Below are 24,792 nucleotides of genomic sequence, written 5' to 3'. Positions count from 1 at the left end.
GGCTACTCCTCTGTACCTGCCCAACCCTCTCCTCAGCCTCATTGTGTGTTCATCAAGGGTCATGGGAAGGGTCATGGACAGCCAAGGCTCTTGGGGAGGATGAACCAGGTTCCTGGTCCAGGTAGGCGGGGCTCTGGGGGCTCAAGGTCAGTTTTGTCACCAACTCAGAGCCCTTGGAAGGCTACGCTGGGCCTCTTTTCTCTGCCTGTGACAGCCAAGCATGGTGGGCTGTAGCTGAGTGTTGAGGCAGGCTGAGGTAGCAATGAGTGGGTAGTGCTCCAGAATTCCTAAAAATCTGAAATTTAAAATGAGACATATTCTGGGCCAAAAAGCAAATCTTACAAATTTTAAAAAACTGAAACTATATAGAGTATGTTCTCTGACCATATGGAATGATACCAAACATCAAAATAGAAGGAAGTCTCTAAATAATGGAAATTAACCCAATTCTAGAAAACCCTCAGGTCACAGAGGAAGACATGAAGAAAATACAAAGCACTGAATAAAAATAAATATATAACATATTATATGGGGTAGGTGTGCCTGGTGTGTCAGTCAGCTGTGCGGCTGACTCTTAATTTTGGCTCAGGTCACAATCAGGGTTGAGAGATCGAGTCCTATGATGGGGCTCCCTCTCAGCAGGGCATCTGCTTGGTATTCTCTCCCTCCCCTTCTGACCCTCCCCCTACTTGCATACTCTCTCTTAAAATAAATTTTAAAATCTTAGGAAAAAATAGGCAGAGATATGGCTAAAAGAGTGTTGAGAAGAAACTTCATTGCACTAAATGCTCACATTGGAAAAGAGGAAGGAAATCGATAATCAAAATTCTGACCTCAAGAACCTAGAAAAAGAGCAAATAAAACCCTAAACAAGGCGGCACCTGGGTGGTTCAGTGGGTTAAAGCCTCTGCCTTCAGCTCAGGTTGTGATCTTGGGGTCCTGGGATGGAGCCCCACATCGGGTTCTCTGCTCAGTAGGGGGAGCCCGCTTTCCCCCACCCTCTGCCTGCCTCTCTGCCTACTTGTGACCTCTGTCAAATAAATAAATATATTTTTTTAAAACAAAAGCCCTAAGCAAGGCTGAAGTAAGGAAATAATAAAGAATGAAAATCAATAAAAGAGAAAACAGGAAAATGAGAGAGAAAATTAATTAAAAAAAAAGTTCTTCCAAAAAATGAATAAAATCAACAAACTTTTAGCAAGATTGGCAAACACAAAAAGAGAGAAGACACAAATCACCAATAGCAAGAATGACATGGGATATTACAACACATGTATTGTCACTGGAAGGATAATAAGAGAATACTAACAACTTCAACTACTTAGAATACACCAATTCTTCAAAAACCACAAACTAACACTCAGCCAAAATAAAATAATTTGAAGAGTTCTATTACAGTAAAAAAATTCATACTTAAGCACCCAAAACAAGAAATCTCTAGAGCCAGATGATTTCAGTGGAGAATGCTACCAAACACTTAAAGAAGAATTAAGACTAATTTACAGCTATTTCCAGATAATAGGAGAGGAAGAAACATTTCCCAACTCATTTTATGAAGCCAGGATTGCCTCACATCAAAGCCAGACAAAAGAGCACAAAAAACAAAACTACAGACCTGCATTTCCCATGAACTTGGATGCACAAATGTTCAACAAAGTACTAACAAGCAGAATTAAAAAATATATTAAAAGAATCATACACCCCCAGGATTCACTGTTGGCATGCAAAGCTGGATCAGTATTCACAAATCCCTACGATATCAATGAGCAAAGAAAAGATATATGATCCTATCGACTGACGCAGAAAATGCATTTGACCAAATCCAACATGGAAATCCATTCATTATAAAAACTCAACAAACCAGGAACAGAAGGGAACCTCTTGAGCTTCATAAAGAATACCAACAAAAATCCACAGTTAACAAAATACTTAATAGGGGCTCCTGGGTGGCTTGGTAGGTTAAGTGTCTGCCTTCAGACAGATCATGCTCAGGTCATGATCTCCAGTTCCTGGGATCAAGCCTTTCATACTGGGGCTCTCTGCACAGTAGGGAGCCTGTTTTTCCCTCTCCCTCTACCTGCTGCACTCCCTGCTTGTGCTCTCTCTGTTAGATAAATAAATAAAAACCTTAAAAAACAAACAAACCCACAATAACAATCATTTTAATAATGAAAGCCCTGAGCTGACTGCAGGATATTTCTGAAGCTAAGTGGGAGGGAAAGACTGGGGAGTAGGGAAGGAGGGAACAAAAGCTGAGCTATGACTTTTTTCCCCCTCTTAAGATTTACTAGAATGGAAAGAGAGGTAGAAGTCTTACAAATTAAGTTTATTTCCCTTAATCTGAGAAGCCACTGAACAGGTAAAAGTGGGAAATATGGATTGTATTCCCATATGATTTAGGTCATATGTTCTTGGGACCTTAAATATGGAGTTTTAGAAAAAGGCTGCTCATATACATGGAGCAATAATGATACAACAACTAATATTTACTGAGCACTTACTATGTGACAGGCACTGTTCTAAGTCCTTTACATACATTACCTAAGTAAGTTAACAGAACAACTATTAGTTACAAATCCAGTAAATAAAGTCAGAATTTGAATGAAAATTATAATAAAATAACAAAAGATTCAATGCTTTGCTTCAGACTGGGAATATGGCAAGGATGTTCTCTTTTACCACTCTTAAATAACATAACACTGAAGTTCTAGCCATTGCAATAAAGCAAGTAAATAAGAAAAAAGAAAAAAATATAGATTAGAAGGGGAATAAAACTTCCCTTTTTTGCAGATGACATGACGGTCACCCTTGAAATTCCCAAGAAATCTACCAAAAAACCTTCCAAGAACAATGAGTTCAGCAAGGTGACTGCATAGAAGATCAACACGCATTTCTATATACTAACAGTAAATACCTGCGAATCGAAACTAAGAGCCTAATATAATTCATAATCACCCCCCTCCTCCAGAAAAGAAACAACAAAAACATGTTCAGGAGCTACTTGCTGAAAATTACAAAATGATGATGAAATAATTCAAATAAGACTTAATAAATGGAGATATACCATGTTCATAGTGAAAATGTCAATTTTCCCCATAATAGGTTTAATGATCTACAGGCTTAATGCAACTCCCAGCAAGGTCTTTATTGACACAGACAAGCTTATTCTAAAGTTAGTACGGAAAGGCAAGGACCCTAGAATAGCTCGGACTCTTCTGACAAGATAAGTGGGAGGAATCATTCTACTCAATTTTAAGGTCTACTATGCAGCTACATTAATCAAAACTGTGTGATACTGGCAGAGGGACACACAGAAAGATCAATGAGAAAAAAAAGAAAACCTAAAAACAGGCACACATTAAGTACAGACAACTGCTTTTTGAAAAAGCTGCAAAAGCAGTTGAAAGAAAGAAGAACAAATGGTTTGGAGCAATTGGACATCCACAGGCAAGAAAATGAACCCCTATCCAAACCTCACATTTTACCTAAAAATTAACTTAAAATAGACCACAGACTTAAATGTAAAATGCAAAACTATAAAAAGCTTAGGATAAAACATAAGAGAAGATCTTGGGGCTCTAAAGCTAGGCAAAGCATTCTTGACACCAAAAGCATGATCCATAAAGTTGATAAAATAAGTATTATCAAAATAAAAAACTTTGTGAAAGACGTTTTTGAGAGAATTAAAAAACAAACTATAGGCTGGGAGAAAACATTTATAAGCCATCATCTAAGAAAGGACTTGCATCTAAAGTATATAAAGAACTCTTATAAATACAGCAGTAAAAAAACTCAAACAATCCAATTAGAAAAGGGGAAGGGGCGCCTGGGTGGCTCAGTGGGTTAAAGCCTCTGTCTTCGGCTCAGGTCATGATCCCAGGGTCCTGGGATCGAGCCCTGCATCAGGCTCTCTGCTCAGCGGGGAGCCTGCTTACCACCCCCCCCTAGCCTGCCTCTCTGCCTACTTGTGATCTCTGTCTGTCAAATAAATAAATAAAATCTTTAAAAAAAAAAAAAAAGAAAAGAAAGAAAATGGGCAAAAGATGCGAACAGACACTTTGCCAAAGAAGATACACAGATACACAGATGGCAAATACATACATGGAAAGATGCTCAACATCATTAGCCATTAGGGAAATACAAATTAAAACCATGAGATAATACTACATACCTATCAGAAAAACTAAAATGAAAAAGAGTAACACCACTAAATGCTGGTGAAGATGCAGAGAAATGGTATCACTCATTCACTGGTGGTGCACACGTAACACAGCACAGACACTCTAGAAAATCAGTTGGAAGTTTCTTAAAAAACTAAACATGCAACTGTCATTGTGCTCTTGGGCATTTATCACAGAGAAAGAGAATTACGTCCACACTAAAGCCTGTACCTGAATGTCTCAGCATTCAGGTATGCATATGCCTATAGTGTTCATAGTGCATATGGCATTATGCAGAGTGAGAAAAGCCAATCCCATAAGCCTAAGCTTACATACTGTAAGATTCCATTTACTTAACATTTTTTTTTTAAGGCAAAGGTATTTTTTAGAAGATTTTATTTCGGGGTACCTGGGTGGCTCTGAGGGTTAAGCCTCTGCCTTCAGCTCAGGTCATGGTCTTAGGGTTCTGGGATCGAGCCCTGCATCAGGCTCTCTGCTCAGCAGGGAGTCTGCTTTCCCCTCTCTCTGCCTACTTGTGATCTCATTCTGTCTCAAATAAATAAATAAAATCTTAAAAAAATACATTTTATTTATTTGTCAGCAAGAGCGAAGAGAGTGCACAAACAGGGGGTGTGGCAGGCAGAGGGAGTAGCAGGATCCCCACGGAGCAAGAAGCCCGATGCAGGACTCAATCCTAGGGCCCTGGGATCATGACCTGAGCTGAAGGCAGACCCTTAACCAAATGAGCCACCTAGGTAGGTGTTCCTTAACATTTTTGAAATAAAATGTTAGAGATGGAGAAGAAGTGGTTGTTGGGGTTAGGGATGGGGAGGGACAGTGGGTGTGGCTATAAAAGGGCACCAGGAAGGATCCTTATGGGGGCAGCTGGGTGTCTCCATCAGGTTAAGCATCTGACTCTAGATTTTGGCTCAGGTCATGATCATTGGGTTGAGATAGAGCCTCATGTCAGTCTCCATGCTGGAGCCTGCTTGAGATTCTCTCTCTCTCTCCCTCTTTGTCCCTTCTACTCCTCTCAAAAAAAGAAAAAAAAAAAAAGAAGAAGAAGAAGAAGATGAGGAGGGATCCTTACAGTGTTAAAAAGACTTATATCAATGTCAATATCCTAGCTGTACAGTTTTGTACAATGTGATCACTGAGGTAAAATGTATAAAGGATACAAAGAATCTCTGTATTATTTCTTTTTCCCCCTCTGTATTATTTCTTACAACTGCATTTAAGACTACAATTATCACAAAATAAAATTTTTTGATTTTTTAAATTTTTAAGTAAGTTCCATGCCCAGCATAGAGCAAAACACGGGGCTTGAACTCATGACCCTGAGATCAAGATCTGAACTGAGCTCAAGAGTTGGGCCCTTAACCAACTAAGCCACCCAGGTGCCCCTCAAAATAAAACGTTTAATTAAAAAATACATTTTTATTATATAACCATGAGAGGACTGAGAGATTTAGAGTAGATCAGTGATTTCAAATTTTCTCTTTCACAGAAGGGGGCCCACGGAGGATAAAAGAGAAAGCCCAGGGACCTCTATTTCCTGCCCTTACCCTTTCCACGAGAACAATTTTACTTTTACCACTTTAATGTGTCAATCCTAAAGAACACTGTGAAGAAAGAGTTGGTGGTTCAAAAGTGTAACACGTGAAATGGCTTGGAAGATCTAAGGGCCTGTGGGTTCTACATCCCTACAACAATCAGGTTCTTGCTCAGAACACAGAACTTTGGGGACCTTGCTGCTTCCCTGACCAAGCTGGGTGGAAGGGGAAAATCTAAATCCTCTTTTCCTTTCAATCAGATGAGCTGTGTGTGATACAGCTAGAAGGCCTCTGATCCCTCTATGTAGGATGTGTGTTTACCTGCAGAATTCCAGTCTGAAATTCTTGCACAATTTCTAAGCCTTTGTAGCACTGCCATTTTGGTAGCAGCAAAGACAGCCTATAGGCTACCATCCTGCAAGGGCAGAAATAGAAGGGGCACGGCAGAGAGGAACTGGTTTCCTGCTCCTTAGGAAATCAGGGTTTGCTCAGCAGGGGCACAAATTTCCCCTGTAGTGTGTACAAGACAAGCCATGAGCACCTACCAAGGAGGGCTGGATCGGGGAAGGTGACTAGAGACAGGCAGTTCAGTGTCGCTGACAATAGGACAGAGCAGGGAGGGTGCGCCTAACGATCAGGAGGCAGATCCATACCCCAGCTCTCAGAGCCTCAGTTTCCATGGAGATGATTCCTAGTGATGAGATATTTTTCCCTTTGTATGTTTACTACAAGCTGCTACACCCAGCCCTGAGCACTCAGTGCTGACATCTCGTTTTGTTCTCACAACACTCCAAGGTAGCATTGTTGGTTCCGCACTTCACAGTCATCAAAAACCAAAACAAAACACTCCCCCAGCACATAACCCCAACATATGTATTAAAACAAATAAATAAATAAATAAATGGAGACACTGTCATCGTTTCTCGCAGTACTGCTAAGGGGACTAAATGCTGGAATGGGCATGTAGAGCCTAGCACGGGACCTGGGTTCCTGCACAGATTTCATCATCTTCTCCTGCAATACAATTCCAGAATGAAGAAGTCAAGAGAAAGGCTCCACGTCCTTTCCTTACCCACCTTAGGGGTGCGGGGCTCACACAATGTGCAGCGCCCACTCTGGCTGCGGCTCTGGGCTGGCCTCACTTCACTCATTCCACTGGCCACTATATGCAGAACAGACCCAGGCCCTGCCCTCAAGGACATCACAGGCCAGGGTGGGGGTGACCAACTCTAACCATAAAACACCGACATATCAAATGCTTAAAAGGGTGTTATGAAACCTCAGATCTGGTGGGCGGGCAGGAAAGGCTTCTCTGAGGAACTCAAGTTTCAATGGGAACTGAAGGAAGACCGGGAGCTGGCTGCGTGAGGCAGTCAGAGAGAGTGCTCTACGCACAGGGGAGAGCTCAGAAGCAGGGGAGAGGTGTGTGTGGCACACTGGCCAAGGCACAGCCACTGGGGGGGGGGGACGTGGTACAGGATAAGGTTGCCAGGGTTAGGCTTGAGGCCTCATCGAGGATTTTGTTTTTATCCTAAGAGCAAACAACATTCACTGGAGGGTTCTGAGTATTTTTCAGAGTAAAAAAAATGTTTTTAATTGTGGGAAAATACATATAAAATTTAGCAGCGTAACCATCTGTAAGCATAGAGCTCAGCGGTGTGAGGTGCAGATTACAGTCACCACCACTAGCCATCTTCTGAGCTCCCCATCTTGTAAAACTAAAACTCTGTATCCAGGAAATAGTAACTCCCTATTCACCCATTTTCCCAGCCCCAGCATCCACTGTTTTACTTTCTGTCTCTAGGAATCTGACTACTATAGATATCTCATCTAAGCAGAATCCTAACATGTTTGCTTCTGAGTGGTTTATTTTGCTTAGCATAATGTCCTCAAGGTTATTCCATGTGGAAGCCTGTGTCCAGCTCTTCCTCCCTTCTTAAAGCTGAGTAACTGTAGGTACAGACCACACTGCATGTATGCCACTGTGCATCTATACTACGTTCTGTTTATGCATTCATCTGTTCTAGGTATTCATGGATACCTACGTGGCTTCCACCTTCTGGCTACTGTGAATAATGCTTCTATAAACGTGAGTATACAAGTATGCATTCTGGACCCTTTCAATGCTACTGGGTATATGCCCAGAAGAAGAATTCTTGGATTCTATGGTAATGTAATTTTGTGAGGAACCACAACACTGTTTTCCACAGTGGCTGCACCATTTTAAATTTCCACCAACCATGCACAAGGATTCCAATCTGCCCACATCCTGGACAATACTTGTTATTTTGTTTTGTTTTGTTTTGTGATAGTAGCCCTCCTAATGTATGGGAGGTTGTATCACTGAAGGATTTCAAGCCAGGGTTTTAACCATGACCATGTTTTAAAAAGGCTGGTCCGACTTCTGTGTGGGGAATCAACTGAAGGGTGGTAAGCCGAGCAGAAGTCGGGAGCTCCTCACACAAAAGCTGCTTGGAAGAGGGGCAGAGATGAAGGGGTGGCCTCAATCATGGAGGCAGATGGTGTGCAAGTTTGAGAGGAGTGGGGTGGGTTCAAAACAGTTATTCCTGATTAGATATAATAAAATGCAATAGGGTTTCTAGGCTGTTCTGATGACTGTGAATTTATACTCATTCCAGGTTTCCTCTAAAATCAAGAAGGTCAAGGAGGATGGCAAAAAAGTCCCTACGATGCAAGAAAGTGGAAATAGCTGGGCCTAACCATGTAACAATTTCATCATACTTACGGAAAAGGAGTAAGTACCCTCTGAACATAATACTCTGACTATGTACATCCTCAGCGGGACACAGCTGAATAAAAAGAACCAGAAAGAAACTGTACTTGAAACTTTATTTGGTTGATTTGTTCTTCATTGATACTGATGTAGCAGTCAGAGACTGTGTATTTTAGGATTAAACAAATGAGTACATACGTTGATGCTGTTGGAAACTGGAATTCTCACCACAGAAGAGAGCTAAAGTACAAAATAAAAGAGTAAGAATCCCATGGTGTTAGATTAAAAATGAAGGCATCACTTTAGAATAAGAAAAGACTTTAAGAAAAAAGATTCTAGGCTCTATTCACTCACTGAAAGGACCTGGAAGCAATGGCATCCTTAGTATTAAAGAGCATATTCAGGGCTCAGATTCTGATTTTTAAATATGATTCCCCACTAACAGAAATCATGGCTCCTTAGAAAATCAACTGATTTCAAGGCAGGGGCAAGAAAATTACAGGGTAAGGCTAGGACATCTTTACTGTGTCAGAAAGTATGAAGCACTCTATGAATGATGGGTACATGTCAAAAGGACAAAGAAGGCAGTCTAAAAGGTTTCCCACTGGGCATCCAAAGAATGACAGAAATGGATCATAACTTAGAATAAAAAAGAAGCTTTAAGTCTACATGGGTATTTAAAAAAAATAAAAATAAAGGAGACAGGAAAAAACTTTTTTAAAAAAATGATGATAAATGTAAAAAGAATGATTAAGACAGAAAATTACTGTCTTACATTTATCTCTGTAATAACGGACTCAGGGGAGAATCATGGATAGATGCCAAGACTGCTAGATGGAAGACTGCTAGGAAGCACAGTACTCACGGTCTGCTGGTATAATCCTGCAGATGACTTATTAAACATAAAGGAAAACAGACGCCCTTACCAGGGAAAAAGCTGGCAGACACCAAGTGATCGCCAAGTGATCAAACTGATCAGAGTCAACAAGACAGACATCTGCACCTGAAGTGAGACACTGAGGAGAACACAGTGTCATCTATGCAATGCTCTTGTCAAAAATGATCAGTCTGAATCAAATGATGAGCAAATAACCTAATAAATCTGATCGCTAGGAAACAATCTGAACATTCTACATGATAATGGATCTGGAGTCTTTGAAAATACCAAGGCCGTGGAAAACAAACATTTAAGAAACTGTTCTGGATTCAAGGGAATTAAAGGGCCATGCGATCTTTGGTTGGGTAAGAAAGAACCCTCAAAACCAAAAAACCCAAACACTAGCTAAAAAGGACACTCCAGGATGACGGCAGAAATATCAGCATGGACTGTGTATTCAGTGATACTCGTGTATCCGCGCTACACTTCCCCAGTGTGACCACTGTGCTAATGTCATACAGGGGGACGCCCTCATCCGAACAAGGAGATAAAGATGTTGCTGGAGTATTTAGGGGTGAAGGTTCACAAAGTCTGGAGATAATTCTCAGCTGCTTCAAGAACAGAAGAGCACACAGAAAAATTAAACAAATGTGGTAAAACATTAAACACTGGTAAATCTAGGTGACAGGCATATGGGCGTTCACCATATTTTTGCAAACCATCTTTTCTGTGGAGTAGCAAATTTCAAAATAAAGTCAAAGGAATGAGAAAATAAGCCAGACAGGGAAAAAATCTTTGCAAAACATCTATGATAAAATACCATTACCCAAAATACACAAAGAACTCTTAAAACTTAACAGCAAGAGAATAAACAACTCAATTAAAAAATGGACCAGAGATCTAGACAAACACCTCACCAAAGAAGATATGCAGATGGAAAACAAGCATATGAAAAGACGCTCCAAGTCGTGTGTCATTTGGGAACTGTAAATTAAAACCAGATACTACTACACGCTTATTAGAATGGCCAAATCTGAAAAACTAACACCACCAAATGCTGACAAGGATGTGGAGCAACAGGAACACTCACACATTGTTGGTGGGAATGTGAAATGGTACTGCCACAATGGAAAACAGCAGGGCAGGTTCCTACAAACAGAAACATGTTCGGGGCTCCCGGGTGGCTCAGTTGGTTACATGTCTGCCTTCAGCTCAGGTCACGATCCCAGGGTCCTAGGATTAAGCCCCACATCATGTCGGGCTTCCTACTCAGTGGGGAGCCTGTTTCTTCCTCTCCCTCTGCCCCGCCTTCTTGTTCACTTGCTCTATCTTAAATAAATAAATAAAATCTTAAAAAAGAAAAAAAAAAAGTAAACACTCCTTCACACACTGCCAACAATGAACCTGAATGTAAACCATGGAATGTGGGTGAGAATGTGTACTGATGCAGACACTTCCATTATAACTATACAGAATGCTGATGGCGGAGGTGGGAGTGGAGAGGGAGGTGTTCATGGGAACTCTGCACTGGCTGTTCGATTTTGCTGTTAACCTAAAGCTGCTCTAAAAAATAAAGCTCATTTAAAAGAAAAAGTTAGAGGTGGAGGTAGGCACACCTTTTCTCCAGGAGCCCACTGTAACTGACCCCATTGGCCTGACTCTACTTCTCCCCTGAAGCCACTGCAGCACATGTGGATCCTCGCTTCTATCATTGTACTTCACGTAGCATTTCCCACGTGAATCTTCTCTTAAAAATTAAAAATAGAAAAGAGAATTTAGACCTTGTAGATAATCTAATCCCATTTTCTCATTTCACAGATGGGGACACGGAGGTCAAGAGAAATAAAATGTCCAAGTTAGAGGTCTGAGACCTAGTCTCCAGACTCCTGCTCTGCTGCTTCCTGCCTTGTAGCTGACTGCCTTCATGACCTAGTACTGGAAGTATCTGTGCCCAGAAGACATAGATCATTTTATTAACCTTTCTTGACTCTCTGGACTTCTCCACCCCATTCCATTGTTTCTCTCTTCGTTTTCCCAAGGAAAAGCCATCACTTAGAAGTACCTGTGGAAGTCAGCCAGGTGTTCTGAATCGATATAATCATCCAAATTCAGGGTCAAATCTGATACCTGCTGTGACCCACTTTCCTAGAAAAATGAAAACAGAAAACGAGAGACTGGGGATATTTCTGGGCTAATGGGAGAATAGTTAAATATTCAGGTTAAAGAAATATACATACACAAAGAAACATATCAGGAATGTCTGTAATATGTGGAATACTCTTCCGGTGCTTGGGGTCTGCTCTGATTTAGATTTAGAAAGACTGCCTTTCTGAGGCTGGGCCCAGTAAACCTACCTGACAGGCTCTTTTGCAGCCTGGGCACAGGCATGTCACTGGTGTGTCAAATGGATGCACATCTTTGACTTGGAGGTGGGCAACATGGAAAAGAAAAGCAGGCCCAACAAAGGGTAGATGTCTTGCTCACAAGGTTGGTAGTAAAGGCAGCAGCAGCTCATGGGAAGGGGCTCCAGGGCCCACAACCCAAGCCAGCACCTCATGTCTGGGGCAGTGGCAGCAGCAGTGGTTTTCATGGTGTGCATCTGAGCACTGACTTGAAAGCCCAGCCTTGAACCTGTTTCTCCAGCCCTCCCAACAATTCAGTGGCTATCCCAGTTCTTTTAATAAACCAAATCTGTTTGAGTAACTTGAGGGAATTTTGTTATTTATAACTAAGAACTCTGTCTGATACACGATCTAAGTCTTTGTCAAAACAGAAAGGGTAAGATGAACATAGGGGAAGGGAAAAAAAAATAAGATAAAAACAGAGAGAGAGGCAAACCATAAGAACTCTTAATTCCAGGGAACAAACTGAGGGTTGCTGGAGGGGAAGTCAGTGGGGGGATGGGGTAACTGGGAGACAGATATTAAGGAGGGCATGTGATGTAATGAGCACTGGGTGTTATACACAACTGATAAATCACTGAATTATACCCCTGAAATAATAATACAGCATATGTTAATAATACAGCATATGTTAACTAAACTGAATTTAAATAAGGGGGAAAAAAACCGGAAAGGGATAAATTATGGTACAATAAAATACTACATACTAGTTAAAATGAATAAGGTATATCTACATGCATTCCCATGTAAAGACCCCCAAAATATACTGAGTGAAAAAGCCAGGTACAGTGCAATACAGACTGCATGCTACTTTCTGATGAACACACAGAGACAACAAAGACTAACTTAACAGGAGAGTCACTGCCCTTGGGGGGCTTAGAGTCCAGCAGCAGAAGATAAACATCAAATCAAAGGACAACTAAGTACATAATTACAAACTGTGGTCAGGACCAGCAAGGAAATAAAATGATGAAGTAGAGAGGCATAATTTAGATTTTTCTGGCAGGTGAAGACTAGGTAGGCAGAACTACACGTTTTGAGGAAGTGAAAAATGAGAAGGGATCCACAGGAGCTGAAGGGAGGAGGGTGTGTGTGAGGCAGCCCACGGTGGTGGGGAGAGTTTTCCATCCCTGGAAATAAGACATGTAAGGGCACTAGGATAGCAGAGGGCTAGGTTTATCTAAAAAACTAAAAGTAGTCCCCGCTAGGGCCTACAGTAAACTTTTTTCCTTCCCTGTTGTCATTGAAAGGATGATTTGCATAATCATTTACATAATCATTCCCCTGTGATGAAGTACCCCCCTTGGTAATACCAGAAGCTGAACATCTTTGAGCACAAAGCTTTTCTATATGGAGGATTCCTGTCTTAGTTCCAGAAGTAGGGTCACTGGGTAAAGTCCTCACGAACATTTAAGGCTCTTGATCTGTACTGTTAAATGGGCTGCAGAAAGGGGATCCCAACGTCCGCTCCCACCAGCAGGTGCCAACATGTCCCTGAGACTCACCAGCACATTGATGATCATGCTGTTCTCCACAGTGACAGCCTTCACAAGGAGCTGTCTGGACCCATCCTTAGACTCATACCGGAGGACATACAGGTCTTTACTGCTATTCCATTCGGCCGGCAGCAGTTCTGACTTCTTATCATTGGGACCTGGCTGAGAAGACACCGAGGTTGAGAGGAAGATCACAACCTCAGAACACAGAGGTATGAAGGACCTTGAAGACAACCTAATCCCATTTACTCATTTCACAAATGAGGATATGGAGGTCAAGAGAAATAAAATGTCCAAGGTAGGTCTGGGACTCCTGCTCCAGTGGTCCCTCTGTTGTAGCTGACTGCCTTCATGACCCAGTGAGGGAACCTGTCCAGAATCTGCAGCCTTGGTTTGGTAAGAATCTCCTCTCCACCCCCCTGCCAAGAATAAAGCCAATCGCCTGAAGGGTTGCTGTGAAATTCCAAGACTGTTTTTCTAAGTTCAGGACCTGAACTAAGTTCAGGACCATCAGCGAGAGAAGCACTGAAGCGTTGACAAAAAATAAAAGATCCTAGTGTGCTCCCCTCCAGACTACTGCAGTGGGTTCCCACAAATGACTGAGTTTTCACACACACACACACACACACACACACACACAAATGGAGCACATGTACAAGAGAAAACATCACTGCACACCTCTGTGCCTCCTGCTTCAGAAACAGACCACCACCACTGCCAACGCCTTAAGTAGGGTAACTCCTAATGAATCTCTTACTCCTCTCACAGATAATCGCCACTCTGTTATTTTTTAAAACGTCTTTACTTTTCCTTATAGCTGTATTACTACATACACAACCCTAAAAGATGTATTGCTTCAGGTCTGTTTGAATTTATAGAAATGGGATCACCTTTATCGCTTCCTTTTTCATTCGAGATTGTGAAGTTTCGCTGTGTTGACACATTTAACCACACACGGTCCATTACCTAGCGCTCCGCGGCAGCACAGCTCACAGCTACGCGATGTGGTGCTGTACAAGCTGCCAGGTACACACTCACTTGTTGAAGCCTATGTGAATGGTGTAGAGGTTCACTATGACAAATGCTGCTGCTAGGAACACTTGTGTACACACCTGCTGGTACACAGGTGGATAAACTTCTGCAGAGTATGTGTGGGGAAAGAACTTTCAATCTGTAAGATAAAATCAAACCGTCTTCAGAAGAGGTACTGATTTACACTTCCACCAACGTGGTAGGGGTCTCCTCATAGTTCCGTGTGGCCAGCAACATTGTCACTGCCCAACTTTAAAATTTGTGCTCACCTGGTGGGTGTAAAAATGCATCCCTGTTGAGTTGTGAGGTCTTATTTTTCCTTTTAAACCATCCTAGGACTTCCCTTTTACACACTATAAAGTTTGCAAAATCATCTTTAAATTACTTCTATAGGAAAAGGTAACAGAGTAATTTCCAGGTGGGGAAGGATCTCTTAAGATCCATGAGAGAAAAATAATACTGTCTTTGAGACTGTTCCCCAAACTGAAAGCTTCTGTTTAACAACAGACACTGCAACATTAACATGCAGCTGCAGGCCAGGACGAGATGTCTGCCATGGCCACAGATGAAAAAGAATGGATAACTAGCACATTAAGGGAATGCCTGGAAAATGAACAATAAAAATTGGGAACCCATTTGAAAAACTAGCAAAAGATATGAACGAGCAAAAGAGCGAGTAGATAATGGTATACAGAGGGCTGTTCAACTTCACCAGCACTCAGACAAGTGCAGGCTGAAACCACAAGGTTCCACGTCACACCCATCTCACTGGTATCATCCATTTCTCTATTCCTCTTTCATGTGGGTGTGGGGACAATGGGGACACTCAGACACTGCAGGTGGCCACTTACACTGCTGCAAACCCTCTGGAAAGGAGTCTGGCAGCATATGGTACACTCAGGTAAGCAGACACCCAGGGACCCCAAACTTCCATTCCTGGAGGAGACCCTGTGCACAAAGACACAGGAGACATCACAATCTTGCCATGAATACCAAAGTGGAGGTGAAATGAAAAAATATGCTCATGCTGGAATACTATATAGAAGTGAGAAGGAACAAATTAGATCAAAGTGTAGCATCACAGATAGGGTAAAAAATATAACTTAAAATGCAACTTAAAAACTGTAACTTAAGGGGCACCTGGATGGCACAGTCTATTGGGAGCCTGACTCCTGATTTCGGCTCAGGTCTTGATCTCTTGATCTCAGGGTCATGAGTACAAGCCTCACACTGGGATCCAAACTGGGCTAGGAGCCTACTTAAAAAAAAAATGTGTGTGTGTGTGTGTTTCTGTGTATATATATTTGCATTTATATGCGTATATATATACGTATACACACACACACACACACGTATAGAACTTAAATTTTTCTTAGAAGTTAAGAAAAAATGTAATTTACAGCCTGGTACCATTTATGTAAAAAATTTTTAAAACACATGAAAATAATCCGTATATTTTTTTCATGGATATCTACTTATATGGCTGAACACAAAGCAAAATGGACTGGGAAGCTTCATACTCAGGAGACTATGCTGGGAGGAACTGGACTAAAGATGAAGAACCAGGACACCCAGGTGGCTCAGTCAGTTAAGCCACCGCCTTCGGCTCAGGTCATGATCCCAAGGTCCTGGGATCGAGTCTTGCATGGGGCTCCTTGCTCAGTGGGGCGCCTGCTTCTTCTCTCTCTGCCTGATTGTGTGTGCTCTCGCTCGCTCTCTGACAAATAAATAAATAAGTATCTTTAAAATAAAAAGATGAGGAACAACAGCAAAAGACAAAGGTCCAGCACCGCAGCCCTTACACACAACAAGGACAATGGGAGGCCAAGAGTGGAGAATGAGGGGCCTCTCCTCTTTGGTCACCCTTGGTGCCCAGAAATCCAATGGGGGAAGTGGTCCCAAATGCAATTCAAGATGTTGCAACTGGCATGGTTTAAAAGCTGGCAGAATGACAAGGAAATTCACAAGCCTGAAGCAAAGAAATGAGAGTGAGGAAAAACAAAAGTGAAAGGACTCAAACTAGTCTGCCAAGAGAAACAATCCCTCACCACCAACTTCGTACATTTCCTGTAACAGGTTTAGTGGATTCAAGGTTTCCTTTGGAAGTTTAGATTTTGATAATGTGCCTTGTCTTTTCTCTGTCGGAGGCCTTTGAATTTCTATGTATATCCTCTGCATATAGCATTTGACCCACCAGAATTTTCCTTGGAATATAGATAATTTGGTCTCCTCACTCTTTCACAGACTCTGGCTTCTAGGGCAAGAGAGCACTCTGGGGTCAGGTGAAGCTGATACCTCTTGCTGCAGGCGAATTGATGGTCCCAGCCCAAGGGCTGCCCTGATATGGGGAAAACCAGTGGGACTAAGAGGGACTGGTCCTGGTGATATCAGGCCAAATTTGGCATTTCAACTGTGTTCTGGGCCCTGACATCAAATATCAGGCCCCCCAGAAAGCTGCAACTGGAAAGCAGCCAAAGCATATGGTTGGGTGGTTTAATACTCTCAGATGAAAAATTTAAGGGCTCAGAGGAGCTGAGAACTGCTTAAGGTCACAGTAAGTCAGAAGCAGAGCTGGGTTTGGCACTCAGAGCTCCTGGCTGCTTGGTATATGGCTGGAGATTTTTCCCAGCCAGATCCACTACTCTTTTTTACCCCAAAAGAGTAAAGATAGTTGTCCACTTAGTCCACCCCAGTCCTAGGGCTGACAGCATTCTTCAGTGGCCATGAGTTCATCCCCGAGTCTCTGGGCTAAAAAGCACTCAAAGAAACACAAAAAGATCATTTTGGGCATTCCCTCTCTTTTGTCATAACCTTTAGATTCCTACAACAGAAAACAAAATTCTCAACCTTACATCTATAGCCATCTATAACCCCTTGTCACCTAACCCCCTTGCCACCTCTGTAAAGCTCTTAGGAGGAGTGGTACTGACTCCAAAAAGGTAATCCAAATTCAGATACTGGATTTTTATTGAAGCCAGTGGCCTCACTGCTCTTCTAACCAAGTTTTACATACACAACTGCTCTGTGTGCACGGGACAACATAAAATCAAAGAGAAAAACAGCCAATTCAACTTTCTATTTAACAGTCAATATATTATATGATGAAGCACATACTTCTGGGAACTTCCTCTCTCCTTATCACCCCTACAAGGATGGGGCGCAGGAGGAGGATGGAGAGGCAACATAAATATTCTCTAAGCATGGTAAATACTCTTGGTCTCAGCAGAGTTTGCTGGTCCCAGGCCAGAAAATTAAACCCTCTCTTAAATAAACTAATAGATGCCTCTCTAAAAGGCTTTTATTTCCACAGAAGCTGACTCAGCAGAAGTCAGAGGAGGACAAGTGCAACTCAAGCCTGAGCAGCTCTTCAGGGAAAGGGCACAGAAGCAAAAAGACACACCAAGGAGCAATACGAACACCCAGCCCCGGAAGGCGTGCATGATTTAGCGCTGGGGTGGACGCATGGACAGTGGACAGTGCCTTTCAAAACCCTCCTCCCCACCCTCTCTGGCCTCCTGCCATACATCTGGGGTCTGCATTTTTTTCTGGCCGGCATGAATTCAGTAAGTGGCACCATAAACAGAGTGGAATTAGATGGACCTTTAGGAATCAGTCAAGCATCTTTTATGTCTTTTTAATCAGTATTAAAATGAGATTGTATTCTTTTTGCACATTTCACCTGAAAAATTGGGACCCTGAGTATCTGGCAAGGGGATGATGCCAAAGGAGGCAATGACCTATATGAACTGATGTCCCTAAGCTGTCAGAACAACTCAGAGACAGGAGTGTGAAGGACGGGTGGTGGGAGCAGGTCTGCAGTACTGATATGTCCCTGTGAAATGGGGAGAAGAGAAGGAGTCGCACAGGCCCTCGTGAACAAGTTCCTGTTTGAGGGGAGAGATTCCAACTATATCAGAGCAGTAGCTAGCTGGGAGTAAACAAGGTGAGGTCCATGAGAGGCAGAGAGCAGGGCAGACCTGTTAGGTCTGAAGGACAGTGTAAAGGGTGGGGGAAACTGAGGGCCCATGGATGAACCCCAAGGGCAAGAACAAATAAGTCTTCCTCCCCTTTCCAATCCCACTGCACACCATGCCATTCTATACGTCCGCTTTCTGGACTTCCCGGGCAAAGTTGAAATGAAATGACTGGGGCAAGTGATAGAGTCATTCAGGATTGGAAAGGTGAATTGAGGCAAGTGGGAAACAAAGTTTCTGTTGGGGACACTATACACTGAGCAGGAGCCCAACACTCATGAGTGGAGATCCCATCTCTACCGGGTCCCAAGGCCTGAGATGTTGAAAGGCAGGGTAAGTGGAATGCAGAGCAGGATGGGCAGAAAGGCCAAGAACAGAGCTATCTGGGAGGAAAACTCGGTTCCTGCTTCCAGGTGTGTGTGTGAGGCCCCTTCTTTTCCAGCCTTATATTCAGTCCTAGATTCTACAAGAAGGAACAAGGATGTGTAAGCCTGGAGAGGGGTGGGGATGGGGGATACTAAGTGTGTATCTGGGGTCCTTGTGAGATACTTGAGGTCTGGGATCGGGCCGGGGGGGAGGGGAAGCCAAATATCCATGACAGTTCTTATCCTCCTCATGTGACTCCTGTTGATGGGCGTTAAGTATGAGAGGGGGTGGTTGTTTTGCTCACTGCTCTGAAGGACAGAGGAATGGGGCCGCAGGGAGTGGAAGGAAGTGCCTGGCTCTCGGGGCTCAGGATGTGTAAACTGTTTGAGGAGGGATCCTTAAAGCTCCGTGTCAGGAGAGGAAAACTTAAGACACTGGGTGTACATCTGAGAAACTAAGAAAGGACTGGGGAGTTTGAGAACTGAAGCAGTTAGAAATGAGAGTAAGGTTAAAATCTCACCATAAGAGATGCAAGGGGTGAGATGAGATGCCCTATTCCCTAGAGCTAATACTGGTTTTGAGGGTGAGAAGAACGTGACAGCGAGGGGCAGGCTAGGAATCCCGTGTGTATGTGGCGTGTGTGGCTGGGAGGGTATTTTCCCTGATGAAGTAGAAGAGAACTGAAGGGGCAGAAAGGGGGCCAGGCCCAGTTCTCACAGGAAGCTAATGTGCAGGATGCTGTGGAGGGTGAAAGTCACGGGAAAGGGAAAGGGAAGATGAACAGTTTCCCCCCAAAGAATTACACAGTAGGCAGGGCCCAGCAGTCCTGGGAGATCTGTGGGTGTGACACGCCCCCCAGCTCCGAGGGGCAGAGCCTGAGGATGGGAGAGTGGGAGGGGGGCTGACCCTGTAGGGTCAGCTCTTGGGGAGGAAACCTTACCTGGTTCTCACATTCAGGGTGCAAGGATGTACTTGTGGGGCGGTGCGAGGCGGGGGGGGGGGGGCGGTGCGAGGCGGGGGGGAGGGGGCGGGGGGCGGTTTCCCAGAACCTGAGCTGGGGATGGCAGCGGTTGAGTGGGCTGCACTGGGCCCTTCAGTACAAGGTGAAAGGTGTGTGTGCTCTCTGGGCCCGTGCTGAGGAGTGACGGAAGGGTCCCTGAGCGGGGCGGAGTAGACCGAAGCTCGCGGGTATACGCGCGCCTGGATTCAGATGATCCGGTGGAAGCCCAAGTGAGTACCACCTCCCCCCGCCCCCGCCGCCGTGTGGGGAGGAGCTTGGCGGAGTTCCGGCAGGTAAGCCGCGCTCAGGGGAGCTAAGCCCCGTCTCAGTGTCGGTCCACACGATCCTGGCCTGGGAGACTGACAGGCTGTGCCGAAGCGAGCTTCTCTGAGTTTCCAAATCTAGTTGCCCCAGCTGCGTTGTGAGGGGCGCTGGGCCGGGCCAGCAGAGCAGCTCCCCGACCCGCACACCAAACCGAAGGTGCCAGGAGCCCCAGCGCCGGGACTCGGGCGGGGGAGCGGCAGGCGCTCTGGCCCAGAGCTCCGGGCCTTGGATCCGGGCAGAAGACACCTCGCCCCCACCACCCTGGCTCCGGGCCCGCTCTTTGGAGTACCTGGTCGCCGACACCCAAGGCGTAGTAGCCGTGCGTCACCACCTCCCAGTGCAGAAAGCAGATGAGCGCGTCCTGCGCGCAGGTGATGGCCGGCGCCGCCGACGCGTACAGTACCTCCAAGCCCGCCATGGGCACCCCAGGCTCCTGCGGGCGGAGGAAGGAAGGGATACAGTGCGGTGAGCCAACTCGGCCCTGCGACTGCTGAAGACTCCCTCCGCTACTCCGCCAGGCCCACCGGCGGCCAAAATGGAGACGCCCGGGGGCGGAGTGCGGCCGCCGGAAGTAACTCCAATTCGGCTCAGTAGCGCGAATGCGCCGGCTGGAAACTAGAGCTGGGCACTTAAGGGTTCCGCAAGACAACCTGCGGGCGGGACGGGGCGGGGCTGTTCCAAGCGGGAATCCTGCTTTTCCAGGTAGCTGCAGCGACTGCCACAAGCGGGACGTTAAATAAGGTCGCCAGGAGAGGCCACCTTGCTCTGAGCCACAGACTTCCCACCCGCACAATGGGGTGGGCATATGTTGTGGCGAGAGAGTTTATGAGATACGGCTAAAATATATTCATAATAGTTGGCACTATGCAGTTGGCACGTAATTCTAAATGCGTTACTTGAACTCATTAATTTAATCCTCACAACCCGACTCTATAAAGTTGGTATTAATGCTAGCCCCATTTTCTAGAGGGGTGAATTTGACCGCCATGACACAGCCAGCCAGTGAGTGGCTGAGACGGTGGCCAGAACCTAGCAGTCTGGCTCCCAGGACAACGTTTGTGTGCTAGATCCCGTGCCCAAACCTTTACACCACCCTATCCACAGCTCCGTGAGGTGTGTTCCATTATCATCCCCATTTTGCAGATGACAAAACCAGCTCAGAGAACTGAAGCCCCTTCCTCCAAAAAGACAAAGCTGCTGTGGAGCTCCTAATCCACTACCAAATTTCAATCATTTATTTGCCTGTCTCTGTGATTTTTACTACCTATTATTCCTTCCACACATTTTTTCAAATCCACTTTTTGTTTTTGCTCAAATTAATTTAGTTTTCCCATCCCAGTCAGCACCCTGTGGCAAGCCACCATCATGTCTCAATTGGATGACTGCACCAACTTCTGAACCACCCCAGTTCATCTCTGTCTCTCAAAAGTCTGTTCTACAATTTGCATCTAGAGATTCTGTTAGGACACAAGCCAAATGACATCCTTCCTCTGCTTAAAATCCTCCTGGGGCTCCCATCAGGGAAAGTAAAGTCCTCCCCGTGGTCTGCAGAAACCTGCATATGGTCTGTGCCCTCTCCCCACTCTCCTCTCCGACATCATCTCCTCTAACTTTTCCCTCATCCCCTGCACTCTTGGCTGCAATAACCTGGACCACCATCCTCTTGTGCCCACATGGGACCTACAAGCAAAGCCAGTCAACTTTATCCTCAAAATGTATTCTGAATCTGACCACTTCCTACTGCCTTCACTGCCTCCACCCTGGTCTGAGCCTCTGGCGTCTTATACTTGGACTAATGCAGTAGCTTCCTAACCAGGTTTCCTCTTCCACATGTTTGGTTCTGCAGGTCTCTGAATGTACTGCTGTCTCTGCCTGGAATGCTCTCTCCCCAGACACCCGCATGGTTTGCTCCTTCAATTTTAAGTGACTCCTTCTCTCATCTCCTACTGGCCTCAGCAGACACCTTCCCTGACTCTCAGGCAAAATAACCTCATCTACCCTTTAATCCCTCCCTCACACTGCTTTCTTTCCTGCAAAGCATTAATCATAACCTGACCTTCTAGCAGGTATCTCTTTGCTTGTTTATTTAACGACTGTCTCCTCACTAGACTGTGAGAAGGGAGCAGAGGCCACATCTGTCTTGTGCACAGGTATACACCTGAGGGTCTTCCTGGCTCAGGGTATACTTGTTGAATGCTGACTGAATGAATTTTTGGTGTGGGCTCAACTTCATGGGGCCAGTCTCATCCCTTTTGCAGTTCCCCACTTACTTTGTTACCTGGCCCCGTATCACTCCACATTTTGTATTCCTGGGACTTTTCTAGGACACCCAGATTCCTGAATCCCATCTGCAGAAGTTGTAGCTGAGTGCCTGTGGTAGAGTGCAGGCATGCTGACCATACTCTCGGTTGTGTTAATGCTGGTGGACTCCTAAGACACTTTAAATGTCCCTCCCCAGTTATTGAAAAATTGACCCATCGTTCCCTCATTCCTTCATTTATTCATCCACTAAACCTCTCTAGGGTGTGTTGCCAGGGATGGCCATGCTGGCTGCCCAGGGGCGGTCCTGTTCCTAAGTACCTACTGTGAGCCAGGCCCAGGTGAACAAGCTGTAGTTAGTTCCTTCCACTCTGGAGCCCACTGTCTAGAAATAAAAGAATTACAGACAAAGGTAACCCAGTGTGAAGACCATCATGACATAGGGGTACTTGGAGGTCTGTGCAAGCCCAGAAGAGGCATCTAATTCAGGCTAGAGGTCAGGGCGGGCTTCTTGGAGGAAGAGATGCCCAACGTGAAAGCCTTTCATGCCCAACATGAAAAGCCCTCAGGTAGGGAATTGCGCAGTTTAGAGGAAGTGGCTCTTGGTGCTTAGAGATGCCTGCTAAGGAGTGAATTGGACACCATGGCATCTGCTATTCCCCAGCCATGCCCCCCCACCCTGTTCCCAAGGGTGAGCCATGCCTTCACCAGTCTGTGGCCCAGCAGGCAACACGGAGTAGTTCCTAGCATCTGTGTGCCACAGCAATGAGGTAAGCTTTATCTCTTGCACTGGGCTGTGTGTCCTTTGGGCCAGTACTGTGTTCTATTCACCCCTGATCCTCAGGGTCCTCCATGGATGAGAGCCCACGAGAGGATCCTCTGGGACAAGAGGTTTGTGTATATCCTGCCCCTGGTCCATCCAGCACTTTCTGGGCACTTACCACCATTGACAAGGGTCTCAGTTGTCCCTGTGAGGCCTGTGATGGACTTAGAAGGGAAGCAGGTGGAAGATGCCTCCCCAGCTGGGCCCTCGCTACCTGGGCAGGGCAGAGCCCATGCCAGATATGAGGGCGAGGGCCCAAGATGATGAAAGGAACATGGGCAGTGGCTGCAGCCACCAGTTCCTGGTTGCCAAGTGACAGCAATGTGAGGATTCTAAGCTCCCTGGAAACTGTATCCCTGGAAACCATGAAGAGGTGAGCTGAGGTGCAGGGCCCAAATGGGCACTGAGATGGAATTATTCCACACTGGAAGCCTTCTGCTTTTTTGGCTTAGCATCATTCTAACAAACTCACCTCCTCCAGGAAGCCCTCCATGATTAGTAGTGTTCAGTACAGGAACCCACTGGATGAGTTGGGATGTAGAAATGGGGAAACCTGCCTCTAGATTTCAGGGGGGTCTGAAAGTTGTAGGAAGCTTTCAGGGGGTCTGAAGGTTATAGGAGAACACCAGCAATGATCACAGCTGCCTCGTGTCCTAAGGCAGCATTCAGGGGGAAGATCTGCAGAGGCGGCTCCAAACCTGAATGGAAACTCTGGACCCACTGTTATTGGAGAAGCAATAAGGTGCTTCTGCTGCCTCACATTGCCTGGATCTAACCCAGAGTCCCACCAACAAGTCCTTCTGAAAAAGGGTGGGCTGGACGGGGATGGTATTGAGACTCTCACAGACAAATTGGTCAATATTCTCTTACTTAATTTCCGTAATTCTTTAAGGTAGAAACTAATATCACCCTCATTTTTAAAGTGAAAAGAGTAAGGCACAGGAAGGTTGTACCATGGCTCCTCAGTGACACAGGATCTGAACCAGATGGTATCTCTATACATCACCACGTGACTTTGCCCCATGACAGCGTCCAAGGGGCTTGCAGGCCTGCAAGCTCTGTCCGAGGTCTGCATAGGAGATGGTGAGAGAGCTGTGACCGAGTTTTTCAGACTTTGGCTAGTGGCTGGTAAGGCTGGGAACACGGAAAACGGTATAGGCTGGGGACTGAGAAATTGTCCCCAGAAATGGTCTAACCATGGAAAGTCTCTCCACCCACAGCGACCCAGGAGGGCCCATGCAGAGACAAGAGAAGCCACAAGAGGGCGCCTGGCCCCACCCAAATGCCCACCGAGGGCAGCCACGCGCTGTGAGCTGTGAGGTGCCTATTTCCTTTCCCTTCTCCTCTTTCTAAGGCTTCTTCAGGGGAGCCCTAGACTGGGGACAGCAGTGCGGACAGATTTTTTCACAAATGGAAATGCCTACTTGTAGAGCTCTGCGCACTGCTGACCCCAAGGGGAAACCGTCCTCGGGGGACCCCAGTCCCAGCGGTCAAAGGGCCTGCTCTCCTCATTTTATTTTATTTTATTTTATTTTATTTTATTTTATTTTGTTTTGTTTTATTTTATTTAATTTTATTTTATTTATTTGACAGACAGCACAAGCAAGGGGAATGGCAGAGGGAGAGGGAGAAGCAGGCTCCCCGCTGAGAAAGGAGCTGGATGTGGGGCTCCACCCCAGGATCCTAGGATCATGACCTGAGCGGAAGGCAGACACTTAACCGACTGAGCCAACCAGGTGCCCCTGCTCTGCTCCTTTCTGAGGCCATTCTTCTTCTCAAATACCCCACTTCC

General features: G+C 45.1%; 1 protein-coding gene across 4 annotated transcripts in view; it reads right to left on the bottom strand.

The window, feature by feature from the left end:
- The window catches only part of PSMF1 (proteasome inhibitor subunit 1), a 48,185-nt gene extending 24,919 nt beyond the window's left edge, over nucleotides 1-23,266 (bottom strand). For 3 of the 4 annotated variants that reach the window (XR_009344618.1, XR_009344619.1, XM_059133687.1), the window contains exons 1-4: nucleotides 23,119-23,266; nucleotides 20,208-20,351; nucleotides 13,232-13,384; nucleotides 11,387-11,469 (exon numbers count right to left, since the gene is read on the bottom strand). Coding sequence is in view for 2 of the 4 variants with exons in the window: in XM_059133687.1 (XP_058989670.1) it covers nucleotides 11,387-11,469; nucleotides 13,232-13,384; nucleotides 20,208-20,351; nucleotides 23,119-23,124 (386 nt within the window). In the remaining 2 variants the exon portion in view is untranslated. The remainder of the gene's footprint in view (nucleotides 1-11,386; nucleotides 11,470-13,231; nucleotides 13,385-20,207; nucleotides 20,352-23,118) is intronic. The other variant, XM_059133686.1, reaches the window with a different exon arrangement.
- Between the last annotated feature and the right edge of the window lie 1,526 nt (nucleotides 23,267-24,792).

Source organism: Mustela lutreola, chromosome 9 (assembly GCF_030435805.1).
Source record: "Mustela lutreola isolate mMusLut2 chromosome 9, mMusLut2.pri, whole genome shotgun sequence".
Classification (NCBI taxonomy): Eukaryota; Metazoa; Chordata; class Mammalia; order Carnivora; family Mustelidae; genus Mustela; species Mustela lutreola.
The sequence above is the reverse complement of the archived record's forward strand: the minus strand, read 5'-3'. Positions and strand labels throughout refer to the sequence as shown.